General features: G+C 37.0%; 1 protein-coding gene across 28 annotated transcripts in view; it reads right to left on the bottom strand.

The window, feature by feature from the left end:
- The window catches only part of MAPK10 (mitogen-activated protein kinase 10), a 313,508-nt gene that overhangs the window by 74,659 nt on the left and 222,638 nt on the right, over positions 1-16,211 (bottom strand). For 20 of the 28 annotated variants that reach the window (XM_080686674.1, XM_080686685.1, XM_080686686.1 and 17 more), the window contains 5 exons: positions 15,865-15,994; positions 10,440-10,498; positions 8,693-8,831; positions 7,809-7,974; positions 5,329-5,400 (listed from right to left, as the gene is read on the bottom strand). In XM_080686674.1, the coding sequence (XP_080542800.1) occupies positions 5,329-5,400; positions 7,809-7,974; positions 8,693-8,831; positions 10,440-10,498; positions 15,865-15,994 (566 nt within the window). Of the gene's footprint in view, positions 1-5,224; positions 5,401-7,808; positions 7,975-8,692; positions 8,832-10,439; positions 10,499-15,864; positions 15,995-16,211 lie in introns of all 28 variants that reach the window. The other 8 variants (XM_080686691.1, XM_080686696.1, XM_080686697.1 and 5 more) reach the window with 2 other exon arrangements.

Raw genomic sequence — 16,211 nt, 5'->3', positions numbered from 1 at the left:
CACAGGACAAAAGTGAATAGGACCAGAAGCCAGTTCTTGGAGCCCTGTTCCCACATGAGCTTAAGACTTATTTGAGAGCTGAAGGGAAGAGTCCCATAATAGGTGTCACCATTCATGACCTCTATCCTAAGAGCCAATGGACCAAGGGCAGCTTAAATGGAATGTCACAGTAATGGCTAAGGGATGCATTTCATTATTTGCAGTCCCCCCTCAATGTCTCACTTGATTTTAAAAAATGACTTATTCTTTCTATAGAACTTAGATGGATAGAAATATGCAATATGCTTTTAAATCTTTCTACAAACGTATTTCCAAGAGACAGGGAATGTCTGGGGCCCTAGTGGAGCTTTGTGCCTGATAGCACTTAATGTTTCCTCTTCAAGGCCTTAAGGGGTCCAGGTCCAGGTCTTCAGCTTCTTGCCTTTTGTTCCATCCCAGAAGTCTGTTCTCTGTGTCCTCCCTCACTTTCTGCCTCCTTTGCTGTAGAGCTCTCAAACCTCCTTTTGTGACCATTATGCCTTCTCCTGCCCTCTAGTGGACTCTGATCTTCTCTAACTACCTTGGAGAAGGGATTTTCCTCTTATAACTAAGTACTTCCATCTTTTCAGATCCCTCAAAATCCCTAGCTTCCATTCTAGTGATTCCTGTCTCACTCAGATTTTCTCAAACTAATAAAAGAAAAGAATAGTAAGCATATTATTGGTGAAAATATATTATTTTCAACAAATACAGAGAAATAATGAATGAATAATCTTTATATTCATGGTTATCTGCAATTTGCTTATGAATATGAAAGAATGACTACTGGGTTTTTACCTCCCAACTTTATTTAAAGTCAAAATTATATATTGTTTGAGATAACCCTGTATTAACTTATTATTGAGGAACAGATTGGAACTATAGGAATGTATTAGTTGCAAACTATTAGGAAGTAAGCAGTTATTTCAAGGAGATAAAAGGACTAAGATCATCTATCTACACTATCTGGAGATAATCATCCACAACCTTCAATTTTTGTTTAGTTTATTTTGATTATTCCTAATTTTCATGTTTGAGCTTAGAAAAGATATGACAATTATTTTGAGAGTGTTTTCTTTATTTCTTCAAATATATTTTGAAAAATCATCTACCAGTTTCTTAACAACTTGGCTCCTTGGCAAGGTTATAGGTATATATCCTTTTCATTCTAACTGAAATTTCTCATATCTTCAGACAGAACGGCAAGAGGTGGTGTTTTAGCAGCTCAGCTATGAGCATTAATTGGAGATAATATACTTGAGGTCTAAGGAAGATGTACCTGTCTTTAATATCACCCAGGTCTAGAGAACTCTGGCCAAGAATGCTAGATAAAGGAACATTATAAGTCTTGCTCAAAGAAGGTGCTACCATGTGAAGTAGGATGGAGGGAAAATAAAGTAGAATGTCTAAAAGAAGCAGGCTTAAGGAAAGAAGTCATGAAAAGTATAATGGTATTACACAAGCCTTCAGTAATCAAGAAAATGGCAAGCCCTGGTTTGTGTGTGAAGTAGATGAAGGGAGTAAGTGACTAGATAGTCCTAAAACAAAACAAAACAAAACAAACCATCATAAAACTGCTTTATTGTGAGTTCTTATTAAAAGAAACAAAATCTGAATGAAAGTTGAAGTCACTCATACGTCATGTGATATTTGGATTACGTAAAGAAAATAATTGACCTGGCATATCTATTGCTCTCTGGCTTGAATTCAGCATGGGTCTAAGACTTTTGGCTAATACTATATATTATGTCAACATACATGTATGAAATAGGTTTTAATCATAGCACAATAGTGAAAATTGAGTGTGTAATAGTATACATTCATATAAATTAAAAGTGTACAATAAATATTAAGTATTTTATTTACTTTGGATATTAAAAATTATCAACCTATTGAATTGCAAAAGCAAATATGTATATTTACTTGTTCATTTAGCCAACCCTTTAATTTAGTAATCAAAAATCTATCATGTGATATCATCTGAGTCATATTTCAATAGTTAAGAAACCTACAAAATATTTATCAAATACAGCCAGTTTCAATGTAGGGAAGTAGCTAACACTGTAGTCATCAATAACAATTTCATAAGATTTCTCAATTTGTCAAAGTGTTTAAGGTTCAGATTAGGAAAATTAGCATTAAGAAGTTCTATGGAGAGAGAGGAATAATGTTGAATGTTGATTAGGGATGATAAAGTATTATCAAAGACTTTTTAGCCTCAGAGAAACAGAATAATTCTAAGTGCAAGTTAAGAAAACCTATGATCTTTTTATTTTTAAGTCTCTGAAGAATCATGGAAGTAATCAAGGTATCAATTAGCATATACCAATCTTTTATATTCCTTCTAGTACATGCTGGAATCATTTAAATGCTAAAATATTGGTATGATTCTTCTGATACATAATCTCTATTAGCCCCTCAACTTGTATCTGACCATCATTGTTTAGTGAAATTAATTCAATGCTCTGACCTCTCAATTCTTGGTAGAAAACTGTACTCATAAAATGATAATAATTTCATGTAAATATTAATGAAACAATTCCACTAAAAAAAACATAGTAGGTGTAGCTCATTGTTTAATTAGGATTTCTATGGTTTAGTTCATTTTAAAACTGTGGCGATGACTTGCAACGTTAAATTATTATTTTAATTACAGGTAAAATAAACTAAGGATTTAAATCCAAACTGATACATTTTCAATAAGATGGCAGTTCTAACTCGTTTCAATCTCAAAATTATTTACCCATATTTAAGTAGAATTTAACTTAAGCAAAATGTCTTCCACTATAAATGTCTCTATGTAACTTCCTTGTTTACTATGAGGTCCTCATACAGGCTCATGATCATAAATGGCAGGAGGCTTCAAAGACCACTCTCCATAATCATCACATGAGATAAAGGAATTCAGAATGCAAGCCCTTATCACAATCTAAATTTTGTGTAGTAGGATGTATTCAATTTCTAGGATCAAACTTATCAAGGATATCTATTTTATGCATTGATTTTTGCACAATTTACTTTCAGTTACAAACATTTTTTCTGAAATATAAACTAAAATAAAAAGGGGGAATAAAAAGTCCAAGATAACAATTTTTGGAAGAATAAAGAATTATTAATATGGTACTATTATCTTTTGCTTGCTTGTTTTCTGAATGGGTTGAAAATGTTCTTTTTCCTCCTCATTTTATTGACATTAAAACTGTTAAAATAAGTAAAAAGCAACTCTGATAAAAGTCTGAAGAGCTGTTTCCAAATCTTAGCTATGGTAAGCTAGTCAGAGAAATATAAATATCACATGATCTCACTCATTTGTGGAATATAATGAACAACATAAACTGATGAACAAAAACAGATCCAGAGACAGAGAAGCATCCATCACATCATCAAACCTCAGAGGGAAGATAGGGGAGGGTGGGGGTAAGGGGGAGATCAACCAAAGGACTTGTATGCATGCATATAACCCTAACCAATGGACACAGACAACAGAGGGGTGAGGGCATGAGTGGGAGGTTGGGGGAAGGTAATGGGGGAATAAGGACACATATGTAATACCTTAATCAATAAAGAAAAAAAAGTCTGAAGAGCTAAATCAGATCTCAGAGAACCATGCTAATAAAAAATCAAAGATGCTGCAACAATGTCACATGGAAATGAGGCATTGTGACTTTTTGTATTTCATTAACAATGCTTTACAGAAATAGATATCTTTAAGTACTGATTGAGAAGTTTTTTTTTTAATCTGAAATGTGTTATACCCTAAAGGCAAAAGCACAAAGAAAAAAAAATTCTACTTTTGTATGAAATCAGTACATTTAAATACAAATATGAATTTTAATATTATTCAAATCAAGTACATTGAATAAAAAATTGATCCTCAAAATGTAAATAATTAATATAAAGTAAAATGAAATGGCATTTCAATACATAATCAACATAAAAATGACTAATGTGATATTTACATGCTTCCTTTTTATACCTTCAAAACCTAGTATACATTTTGCACCTATAACAAATCTCCATTCAGACTAGCTGTAATTTCCAGTGCTGAATATCCACGTGTTGCTAGTGGCTACCTACTGGGCAGTTCTAGAAGTTGTCATTACTCTTACATTATTACTGAAATTTAGAGAATATCTCATCAATATCCAGCAGAATAAATAAATGTCCACATAAATATATGCTCAATATGGTATTAATTTCTTATTGAATCCAATTTTCTTTTATTATAGGCCTTTTCTTCTTTTATTTCTACTAAATATCAATCATAATCTTTCTTACATAAAAGAGTTCCTTAATAGAGCCTTCTTATTAGTCAAATATAAGATTTAATAGTGTTATGGGCCACATGTTTATTGGTAATTTCCAAAAAAAATGTCATATGTAGTAAATATATTGAACTCAATCTTGCATTATCATTGTGAAAGTTCTCAACTGTTGCTGCACTTATATTTCACTATTGTGTATTAGCAGGGTATTTCTGTATTTTAAAAAGTATATTCTCTGTTAATATGTAAACTTTATTATCTATATATTCCAATGACAAATATGTGCCTTTGTTAGAGAGTAAGCTTTTGTTCATTTGAGAAATATACCAGCTCATTTAATAATTCCAGATCATAAATATCACTCCAAGGAATTTCTGATGGAATCTAGTACAGGACTCAGCGGTAGAACTCAAATCAACACTGCTTTTAAAAATTCTACATTTCATTGGAAAAGTAATTATCTATGTCTAAGTCACATATCCAAGTCAAATGAGAGAGGCCTATTTTAAACCCACCAGGCACCCAGCAATTTGAATAATTATGATTTTTAAATGTGGAAACTCATGTTTTAAGAAGAAAATGCTATAATGACCTATTTAAGACTGGATATAGTGTCAAGAGCAATTCAAATGAATGAAGCTATAGACAAAAGCTTGCCTAAGTGTTATAGAAGCATAAATTAGTTTTAGAAAGCAGATGGAAAATACTTGCAAACAGTGGCTTATTTTCTAGTTATAAAGGTAAGTATATTTTAACAATTTGGGATTTGGTTGCTTTTCTTATTTATGAAAAAATAGCACTGCTACTTCAATTTATACAAAATAATTTAAAAAGAAAAAAGCCCACTGAAATTTAATTAAATCATTGTGGTAGATAGTCTTCAGTACTGGTCAGATTATAGAAATCATCACTTTAAAAAAAATCACAATTACACCACTTACCCAACTTTTTGCTTCTATCTTTACTCTCCAGGTAAAACTGTTAGAGGTGTTTAAAGGGAGAGAGAACAAGACATGTAAAGCTGCAGCAAAAGGTACAAGGATACAGTCCCTTCCTGGAAAGAGGATTTTGTGGCGAACCATTTCTCCCATAATGCATCCCACAGACCATATATCCACTAGAACAGGAGAGAGGGAAGTGAAGAAAAGGGAGGAAAGTAAAGTTAACTAAGATAATGGATCTCTGAAGGAGAAGGAAAAAGAACAGTTGATTAGAAGGTACAATTTTTGTTTCTCACCAAAAGTTGACCAAAAAGGTGAATTAAAATCAGCACTATAATATTACATAATCAATGTCTAATGTCTAGTATGAGAGCTCAATTTAATTTTTAAAAATTACTTTATGATTGCCTTAGACCAGTGGTCGGCAAACTCATTAGTCAACAGAGCGGCAAACCGCGGCTTGCGAGACACATGTGGCTTGCGAGCCGCAGTTTGCCGACCACTGCCTTAGACTGCCTCTTTAGTGCCAGGAAATGGTGACATGGAAAAGCAGCAACTAACCAAAAGTGCCTTCATCAACACGGACAGTGGCTGTTTCCATTTTCTATCCTAGTCAGTTACCTGGAATACTTTTTTCTTTTGGTACGTGCAATCCAATCCAAGAAACTAGGGAATGGCCAGAACCATAGTTTTAAGGCAGAAGTATTCGAATCCCTGGTTTTAGGACTTAGTTTTTTCCTTCATAAATAATTCTCATAAATAAATATCTACTTGAAATTTTTTTAAAAAACATAACATTAATTAGCACATGTTTAATAGAATCATCTGGAAGTAAAGTGAAAAAAAGGTATTAAAGGTATTTTAAAAATTGTTATATTCATATATTTATCATACTTGTTAACCAAACATGCTTCACCTTCTCTTCCCAGTCTTTCTCCTCTTCCAACTAGATTTTTAGGAAGGACAAAGGGAAGTTGGAGGCAAAAACATTAGGCTGAAAAACCCTTGGGGAAGGAAGGCAGGGTTAGGTGCACGGGTTAGCTGGACATGCCTGATGTAGCAAGCAGGCTTTTCTGCATGATAACATTCCTCCTCTACGTCAGTGGGAGAACAGCACAGGTGCTAGGTGTGGTTTCTCCATGGATCTAGAGATACCAAAAAACTAAGGCAGTAACTTGCAACCCTTTCTAGTGAGAAAAGGAGAAGGGATGAGATTATGCACCATTTGTGCAGCAAAGCTCTGAAAACCCATAGCAGGCAAATTCAGACCTCCCCTGCCTCTGTAGATCCTTGATTTCTTGACTTTATAAATTGGTTTACCTTTGATTTTAAAAAGTAACTTGGGAAGAATGTATACAAATATCTACTTTTCCAAATAATTTAGATTAGATTTGCCTGCTCCAAGTCAAAAGGTAACAGACTTTTTCCATTGTCCATCAAAGTGAACCTGACCTTCCTGGGGGCTGACTTTTTCTCTTCTTCTATACAAATGCAAAAAATATTGGCTTTCTTCTAGTCTGGAAGTACACAAAATTTTTTTAAAAACTTTGATGGCCCAAAAATTTTCATAAAAGTACCTAACCTATAGTACCTGCACATAAAAATACAACGGTAATCATTTTTATAGAACTTAATAAAATGGACGGCTAGGACTAAATAGAATAGAGTATAAAATAAATATGAAAGGTACTGAGTACATATAAAAATTGTAATTTAAAACTATTTTAATTCTTAAATATATTAGATGTTATTTTTAATATGCTATATTATTTGTTAGAAATTCTTTTCAAAATAATATATTGCGATACTTTCTGATAGGTACTTATAAATCTTTCATTTTAATCAATAAAATCATATTGGGATACATTTTGAAGATTCTACCTTTTCTTTTAAAGAGGTCATGACTACAAGGTTTCTTTTATGAAAGCAGTAGTATAAAATATTTTTCTCTCTCTATGGTTTTTGGAATTTATTAAAAAAAACTGATACCCTAAATACTACATACAGATCAGTTTAAAGCAATAAAGAAACTCTTATCCAACTTGAACAATCTGGATTATTTTAAATCAAGTATTCATTGTGCATTTGTAAAGATTCTCACTCCAAAGATGTTGGTGTATTTTTGTTCGTCTTTCCCTAGGACTAGAGCCATCTCTCTAATATATGACATAAAGCCAAATGGTTAAATGTAATAGATTTATTCCTATTTTCTCACTCACTTTGAGCTGATCTGCAACTCAAATAGCATTTTCCTCAGTACCTAAAGCACGCATGCTCAGTAGTATCCACTTCACTGTTTAGTTGGACAAAGAAGGAAAGGCATGTAAGAAAAGGGAGCAGCTATAACATTTTAGTGCTCTTCTAGCAAAGCTTACTTCTCGGAGGCATCCTTCACATTTTTAATGAGTGAGTTTTCCTAGTAGTATGTTTTTTTTTAAAAAAAAAACACCTCTGACTGCGAAAGCTGGCAGCCCTATTAAAAATAATATTTATATACATGAAAGAGAACATTGTTCTTGGCTATCTGAGACATGTACTCATTTCCTTCACAGTCTCCGTGGCTGTGAGTCAGAAGCATCCCTACCGTTCTCCTTGTAGCCCATTCCCAGGATGACCTCAGGGGCTCTGTAATAACGTGTCACCACATAAGGAGTCATCATGAAGCTCGTGCCTGCGGTCCTGGCCAGTCCGAAGTCGAGGATTTTCAATGTACAATCAGACTTGACTACAATGTTACTTGGTTTTAAATCCTGACAATAGGAACAAGAGAGGGAATGAAAAGCCAGCATCACATGGAACCTGTGATTTTCATTTGCTTAATCAACATGGTAGTCCTACAGTAGCACTGGTGGCCCCCTCCCCTTACTGCAGAGCCCCACATAATGCAAATGACTGCTTCCCCAAAGGAGTTTACAATGAGTTTTCAGAGTTTTTGTAATAACCTCAGAAACTTTGTTAAACCCAGAAGAGAACTGTACTATCGTCTTTACAATTTAGGCTCATATCGAAAAATGTTTTTAGGTGTGGGGGGAGGGGATTTATTGTCATCTGTTAGCTTTCTCCTTATGCCAACATAAACTTTTCAGCTTATATTTCATGATGCCCTGACAGGAGAGCAGATCGGGGCAGCTGTCTAGTCTGTCAGAAACAAACTGAATAAATGAACTGTTTTATTTCAACTTCACATATTGACCTCTGTCAATCACGGACTAGAAGACATGAGGCTTCTCAGAAGCTGACTCTCAATGAGCTGAAACAAAACGTTTAACAACATCAACTACAGTACAGCTAAAGTTTCCTTCTACACACTAGTGAATTATGTGCCAATTCTAACATTAAAGCAATGAGGAAGGACAGTCTATTTAACCAAGGACAGTCTATTAAGCCCCATACATAAAGAAAATCATCTACAGTTAGTTTCTCTTCTCTAAAACATCTTCATTATATTTCTGTAGTAGGTGCTCTTACCCTGTGAATAATTCCAGCAGAGTGAAGGTGCTTGATGCCACACAACATTTGGTATAGAAGGTAAGACATTCGTTCATGGTCTAATTCCATCTGAATCACCTGACACAAGTTGGCATCCATCAGTTCCATTACTAAGTAACTGGAAGGCAAATCCACAGTTTAGTTCCAAATCATCTGTTTAATCCTTCAAATAAATCAGAATCCTCTTCTAAATCCGGAAGTCTTTCTAACTCCCAGCTCCACATTTGACTGGATCAAGAATATGAAAAATTTCTAAGTCTTGCACGCATGCATCTCATGGTAACTCTACCACACGTTGCTAATAGAAGAAGCATTTATTAGTGTGTGGTTCCTACCCATGTATTTCCTACTTTTGTCTTGTTCTCACTTTTCCCTGAATTTCCTGAAACTCTTTCCCAAGTATCCTAATATATAAAAACCCTGAGTCCATCACGTCCGCAATGACCGGGAGGCTGGACCAACTGGAAGTCAGTCCTGCAGTCAGTGCTGGGTTGCCGTGGCAACCCAGCACTGACTGCTATGGTTGCAGGCACAGTGACCCAGCACTGATTGCTAAGGGGGCTGTGAATCAGGCCCAGAGAGAGGCCTAAAGAGAGAAGCAGGGTCTGATCTGTAGCCTCTGTGGCAGCTGTTGATCAGCACTGCCTCTCTCTTTAGCTCCAGGCCTGGTCAGCAGCTGTGCCTCCATTTCTCTCCAGGCCTCCACCTGGGCTGCTAATCAGCCCCGCCTTTCTGATCAGGTCCAGAGACTCTGACTGGCATAGAAACCGACCAATCAGAACCAAATCTGGGTGAAGGGTGAGGAGCCAATGGCTGCCTGGGAGGCGGAGCTTTTGACACTTACTGGCATAGAAACTGACCAGTCAGAACCAAATCTGGGTCAACTGTGAGGATACAATGGCTGCCTAGGAGACGGAGCTTTTGACGCTGACTGGCATAGAAACCGACCAATCAGAACCAAATTGGCTGGCAGAGGAGGGCAGTTGGGGGTGAGATCAGGCCAGCAGGGGAGGGCAGTTGGGGGCGATCGGGCCAGCAGGGGAGCAGTTAGGTGTTAATCAGGACGGCAGGGGAGTGGTTAGGAGCCAGCAGCCACAGGGATCGAGCCTAAACTGGCAGTCAGATATCCCCCAAGGGGTCCCAGATTGGAGAGGGTGCAGGCTGGGCTGAGGGACACCCACCCACCCAGTGCACAAATTTTGTGCACCAGGCCTCTAGTTATGATTATAAATAAGAAGAAAATTCAAAATAGCATCTTCCACTAAATGCAATACATCTGTATTACACAAGATAAGGTGCTATGATTCACTTTTTCTCCTCTGCTTGTCATCACTATACTTCTAGGTAGATTCTTTTTACAGAAAATCAAAGGCATCATAAAAATAAATATTACACATAATTATTATCAGATCTCTCTTTAGTAGTATTTCTCAAAGGGAATTAACTTATTCTAAATAACTCACAGAATCAACAATAACAAAAAACACATAATTAATAATATATCTTCTCCAACTGAAACAAGAACATGGAACAACAAAGCACAGCGAATCAGAAGTAACACCAGAAACAGAACCTCTGTCCTGTCACTAGAGATCCCTTTCATTTGCTGCCAGCTTTCATGTCCCTTTGATCTCTACAAGGGAGTTCATCTATTGTATTTTTGTCAATTTCCCTTGAGTTATTAGAGTGCTATGCTCTTCCTTCCTTCATGAGTTTTGTTACTTACACATCTTGGAACTCCTCCAGCGTTTTCTGGGGTGTGAAGACATTTAGTAAACTAATAATCTGGAAAAGAGACAGTGGAAAGGACAGAAGAAAGAGTGAAAGAAAAAAGGGAGAGAATGAGTTATTTTAAAAGCATATTTAGACTAGCATTTTTCCAACTCAAAGTCACACTCTAGCGCTATGATAGAAACAGAAAAGTTGGAAAAAAATTCTAGAACTCTCTCACAGAACGTGGAAAAATGTACTCAGAAAGGACATATGGTTTGTCTTCAGGTTAAAATACAATTAAAAAGCTGAAATTCTTAGGCAAAAGAAAGAGTCAGAGAAGATATGTAATTGTGATACTACATTAGAGCAGTGGTCGGCAAACTGCGGCTCGCGAGCCACATGCGGCTCTTTGGCCCCTTGAGTGTGGCTCTTCCACAAAATACCATGGCCTGGGAGAGTCTATTTTGAAGAAGTGGTGTTAGAAGAAGTTTAAATTTAAAAAATTTGGCTCTCAAAAGAAATTTCAATCGTTGTACTGTTGATATTTGGCTCTGTTGACCAATGAGTTTGCCGACCACTGCATTAGAGTATGGTTCTACTTGGTAGAATACGAAGTCATTAAACAAAGAAGGAAAAGCATGTAAGAAAAGGGAGCAGCAGTGAAACACCCAACAAGCCTTAGCAAGGCCATGTTTTTCCTCTATGTGAGCTGGGTGGTGTTCCAATTCAAGGTGGGGCTCTAATTCAAGATAATTCAAGATGTTTTTTATTGTTAATTTAGTTTCTTTTGCTTCTATTTCACACTCAAATATTATTTTAAACTAATGTTCCAATAGTATGTGTGGGGAAAGGTATATCTGGGATGATACCAATAATAAATTTAGTAGAAAATGGGAAAAAGGTGTCAAAAGTTTGTTTACTAGTATTAAACTTATTGTTTCCTGCTTTGGGCTTTATATTTGATATTAAAGAATTTTACCTTCTAATGTAAGTAAATTTTAAATAAATCTCCTTTGACATATTTCCAAATAGATTGCACACACAGATAACTAAAAATGTTCTTTCTGCTAAATAATCTGTACTAATGGCCAATGGGAAATAAAAATAAAAAATATAAATAACTATCTTCTAGTCACAGTATAGATGCAACCATTTCACAAAAATTTTGTAAGTACAAGTTTAAGATTTATACAACTTTAAAACATGAATTAATAAACTTAATAACTGGTACAGAAACATATGAAGTAATAAAAATAAAACAAAATTATTTTAATCATCTAAAAAAAGAAATCAATTCTAAGGAATGCTTTTAGGCCTTAAGTAGTTTTCATTTGCTGAGGGATTATTGAGAAAAAATATTACAATATCATCCATTATTTTCATATATATGTCAATGGTTATAACATACCAAAAACCCAAGATCATCTCTACTAAAGCAACCTTACAGTATGGAATATTCATAAAGAAATAAAATCATTTCAAACTATCATTAAAGCTTGTTAGTAAAGTACCTTGTCATTCTATATACTTAGTTATAGTCTGTGTTGAAAAATGTCAATGTAGTACATCTCTCATTGGAACATATTTATAGTGGGTCTGGTTTTCTAGCATTTTATCAATATTAGAATATAATTCATTTTGACATTTTCAAACAAAAACACCAGAAACTAGGTGTAAGACACATATAAATACAACACAATACACACAAATAACCCATATCAAGATTTATTATTTTGAAAGGTAAATTTCACACCACTATCTATTCTTATTTTCCCTTTCCCTATGCCCTTTAAAAAAAATCAATTTCAACTTCTTTGATTTCCTTTTGAGGATTTCTCCTCCTTCTTTTTTGCTCCTTTATGAATTCTAATTCCTACTAATAAGCACTTAAAACCTTGTCTTTAGAAACAGATCATCACAGGTATTTCCATTTTAGTTGAACAATGTCCAGGCAGGAGTCTGATTCAGCCCCTCTATTCCAGTATCTTAAAGTGCACAGCTATAAATCAGTGTTTGTCAGGGCCTCACAGTCACACCAGCTACCAATTCCTAGAATTAAGTATTTGTTTTCTAAATGGATGCTCTTCTCTGTTATTAAATTTTTATTTGGAATTACTTCACTGTTTCACTTCACTTTCCACAGCATTAACAGAGTTCTGCATTCTGACTGCTTTTACTTAATATTACAAGTACTGAAGTGAAATTTACACTTGGTTGTAAGTGAACTTTCTCTCTGTTAACAAGTTCCAGAATTTATTTCCATAAACTTTTATACATGCATGCATGCCTACATACATACATACACACACACACAAAAGGTGGTAGCAGGTAGGGTGCCATTTACGAATTATCATTTCAATTTGGAACTTCTTTTTGGGTATCATAAATGTGAACCTCCATATTTCACATAAATGTGAACTTCCCCATCAAGAATGGGGAGTATGATTCCCAAGTAAGTGGAAATTTCTTTGCAATGCATTTATTATATATAAGGGCAGGAAGGAGGACTAGGAAAATATAAACATATGAAAACACAAACTGTCAAACTTTCCACACAGTTGCTTCATTACTAGTGTCCATCCATCTCACATTGCCTATGGTATTTCTCAAGCTCTTTGCTCTCATAAAAATAGATTGCATAGGTCATGTGGTTTTCTTGCTCTTGTCTTTATTTAACATACTGAAAGAACAAATTGCTTTAGTAGAATTACTTTTCTTAGGAATTATCTTTTCCATCATTTCTATGTTCTTTTCTAGAAGTACCATATTCCTTCCATAGCCAAATTAAAGATGGGTACATTCTTCATAATATTTCCTTTTCTCAGAGAGGCGTTTCTTGCTCAGCCTATTTAGAAGAGTAACCCTACTCCACCCCACATGCACCAGAATTTTTATCTTCATTGTTTGCTTTGTTTTACTTAATAGTATTTATCACCATTTGCCATTCCATACTTTTACCTATCAGCTTGGTAGGTAGACTGCCTTTCTGCCCTTAGAACATGAGCTCCACATGAGCAGGACTCCATCTCTGCTATCTTCACTGCTCTATTCTTAGTGCCCAGAATATCTAGATCTATATCTGGCACATTTTATTCATTCAACAAATATTTACCAAATGACGAAACTAAAAAGTCATTGGAACAGTGTAATAGAAGAGAAGAGAAACAATGCCATTGAGCCTGAATCCACATATTTGTATTTCAAATATCCTTCAACTAAACACTCATATATTTGCTTCCTCTTAGTACCATTGATAGATGAGCCTTATGACAAATTCACTTATTTATAAGCTTACATTGATAATCCTATATAATAAAAGCCTAATTTGCAAATCGACCAAACTGCAGAACAACCGGAGGAACAAACAGTTGCTCTGATGCACACTGACCACCAGGGGGCAGATGCTCGACGCAGGAGCTGTCCCCAGCCCGCAGGCCCCAGGCCAGCCAAGGCGGGAGCCAGTGCCCACCCCCCCCCCCCAATTGCCCCACTGGTCGCCCCACAGAGGGAGGCTACCAGTGGCCCTGTGGGGCTATCAGGGGGCGGAGCCAGCAAACGGGCAGTGCCAGGCTGGCCATGGTAGGTGCCAGCAGGGAGCCCCCTGATTGCCCTACCAGTCACCCCACAGATTGGCCCTGATCACTGGCCAGGCCTAGGGATCCTACCCATGCATGAATCTCATGCATCAGGCCTGTAGTTTCATATATTCTGTATGATTTTGTTACTTAAGAAAAACTTTGTAGGGAGTTATAATAGTTACTGTTTATACAGTTGTATTATAATCTATATATATAAAAGCCTAATATGCTAAGTGTTCCTCTAACCATTTGACCAGTCACTATGACGCACACTGACCACCAGGGGGCAGATGCTTCAACCGGTAGGTTAGCTTGCTGCTGGGGTCCGGCCGATCAGGACTGGGTGAGACAGGCCAGACACACCCTGGAACCCTCCCACAGTCCCTCCACAGCTGGCCAACCTCCTGCGGTCCTTCCCCGGCCAGCTGCCCTCCCCCGCTCCCCCTGATCGGCCCTGCTTGGGACTGGGCGAGATGGGCCGGACACACCCTGGAATCTTCCCATGGTCCCTCCCCAGCCCCAATCGTGCACCGGTGGGGTTCCTAAGCCTGGCCTGCACTCTCACAATCTGGGACCCCTCAGGCGATGTCGGAGAGCTGGTTTCAGCCCAATCCCTGCAGGCCAGGCCAAAGGACCCCACCAGTGCATGAATCTGTGCACTGGGCCTCTAGTAATTTATAATATAACTAGAGGCCTGGTGCACGAATTTGTGCACAGGTGGGGTCCCTCTGCCTGGCTGGCGATCGGGGACGATCAGGGTTGTCTTGCCCAGTCCCAATCAGGGTCGGTCAGGGCCAGTGGCCAGGGTGGAAACACAGGAGGGATCACAGGAGGGCTCCAGGGTGTGTCCAGCCCTGTATTGCCCAGTTGCAATGGGCCGGACCCCAGCAGCAGGCTAACCTACCAGTCGGAGCATCTGCCCCTTGGTGGTCAGTGCATGTCATAGTGACTGGTCAACCAGTTGACTGTCTGCTCCCTGGTGGTCAGTGTACGTCATAGCGAGCGGTTGAGCGGCCTTAGCATATCATTAGCATATTATGCTTTGATTGGTTGAATGGATGACTAGATGGCCAGACACTTAGCATATTAGGCTTTTATTATATAGGATAACTTTATTACTTATTTATATGTACTATATTTATTATATTTTATTTCTTAATAGTAGCCATTATTACAATAATGAATTATCTCCCATTTATCCTTACTAAGAAGAATGAAAACATAGAAAGAATTCTAGTGGCCTTTGCCTGTGGTTGAAGAAGCTTATACTTGGAAGTGAAGGAAGTCCCATAATGGTTGAACCCTAACGAGTTCCAAGGAGAAATGTTTTTGATGATCCTGTTCTGAAGTGCTTTGCAAATATCTCCCTGCTCGGCTGCGCAGCCCTACAAAAACAAGTTGCCAAAGCACAGCATGTGTACTGAACAGGTGGGGGCCACTGCCAGACTATAGGTAAAAGAAAAAGGAGATAAAAATCTTCATCTGTTAATAATTAAATTAAAATTGTAAAGAAACATTGCATATTATTCTATAGGATATTTTGGGGGTTTTTTGTTTTTATTTTGGAGAAGAATGGAGCTCTCTGCTTAATTTGGAGCACAGTAACCAAATATGGTTAATTTCATAACAGGGAAATATCTACCAAATTTATCCCCTCCATGCCATATGGTTTTTAGATGATTTTTTAAGCAGAAAGCTACCATGAGGACAATGAAATTAAATGTAGCATATGGACAGGATAAACAACCTTAAAAGACAAATTGCAAAATAAAGAAAGCTTTTCCTACTCAAGTCGGCATACTAATTTTTTCCCCCATCTCACAAACTCCCACTATCAGAGCTTTAAAAATAACAACTCACGTTTTTATGGTTCACACACTTCATGAGGACCAGTTCCCGGTAAGCTCTCTTGGCATGCGTTTGGTTCTGAAAGGGTCTGCTGAGCTTCTTAATGGCCACATTTCTGTCAAGGACTGCATCATATGCAGCACTGCAGAGATCCAAGAACAATCCAGGATTAAAAACAAAAGAGTCCTTAGAATTCCTGCCTACAGAACTAAGGATATGGGTAATATCCTATATAATAAAGACGTAATATGCAGATTGACCATCACTCCAACACACAAGATGGCCGCCCCCATGTGGACACAAGATGGTAGCCACAAGATGGCCAGCAGGGGAGGGCAGTTGGGAGGGACCAGGCCTGC

The sequence above is a fragment of the Plecotus auritus genome (assembly GCF_963455305.1).
Source record: "Plecotus auritus genome assembly, chromosome: 1".
Taxonomy (NCBI): Eukaryota; Metazoa; Chordata; class Mammalia; order Chiroptera; family Vespertilionidae; genus Plecotus; species Plecotus auritus.
Note: the sequence above shows the minus strand (reverse complement) of the source record. Positions and strands in the feature narration are given on the sequence as shown.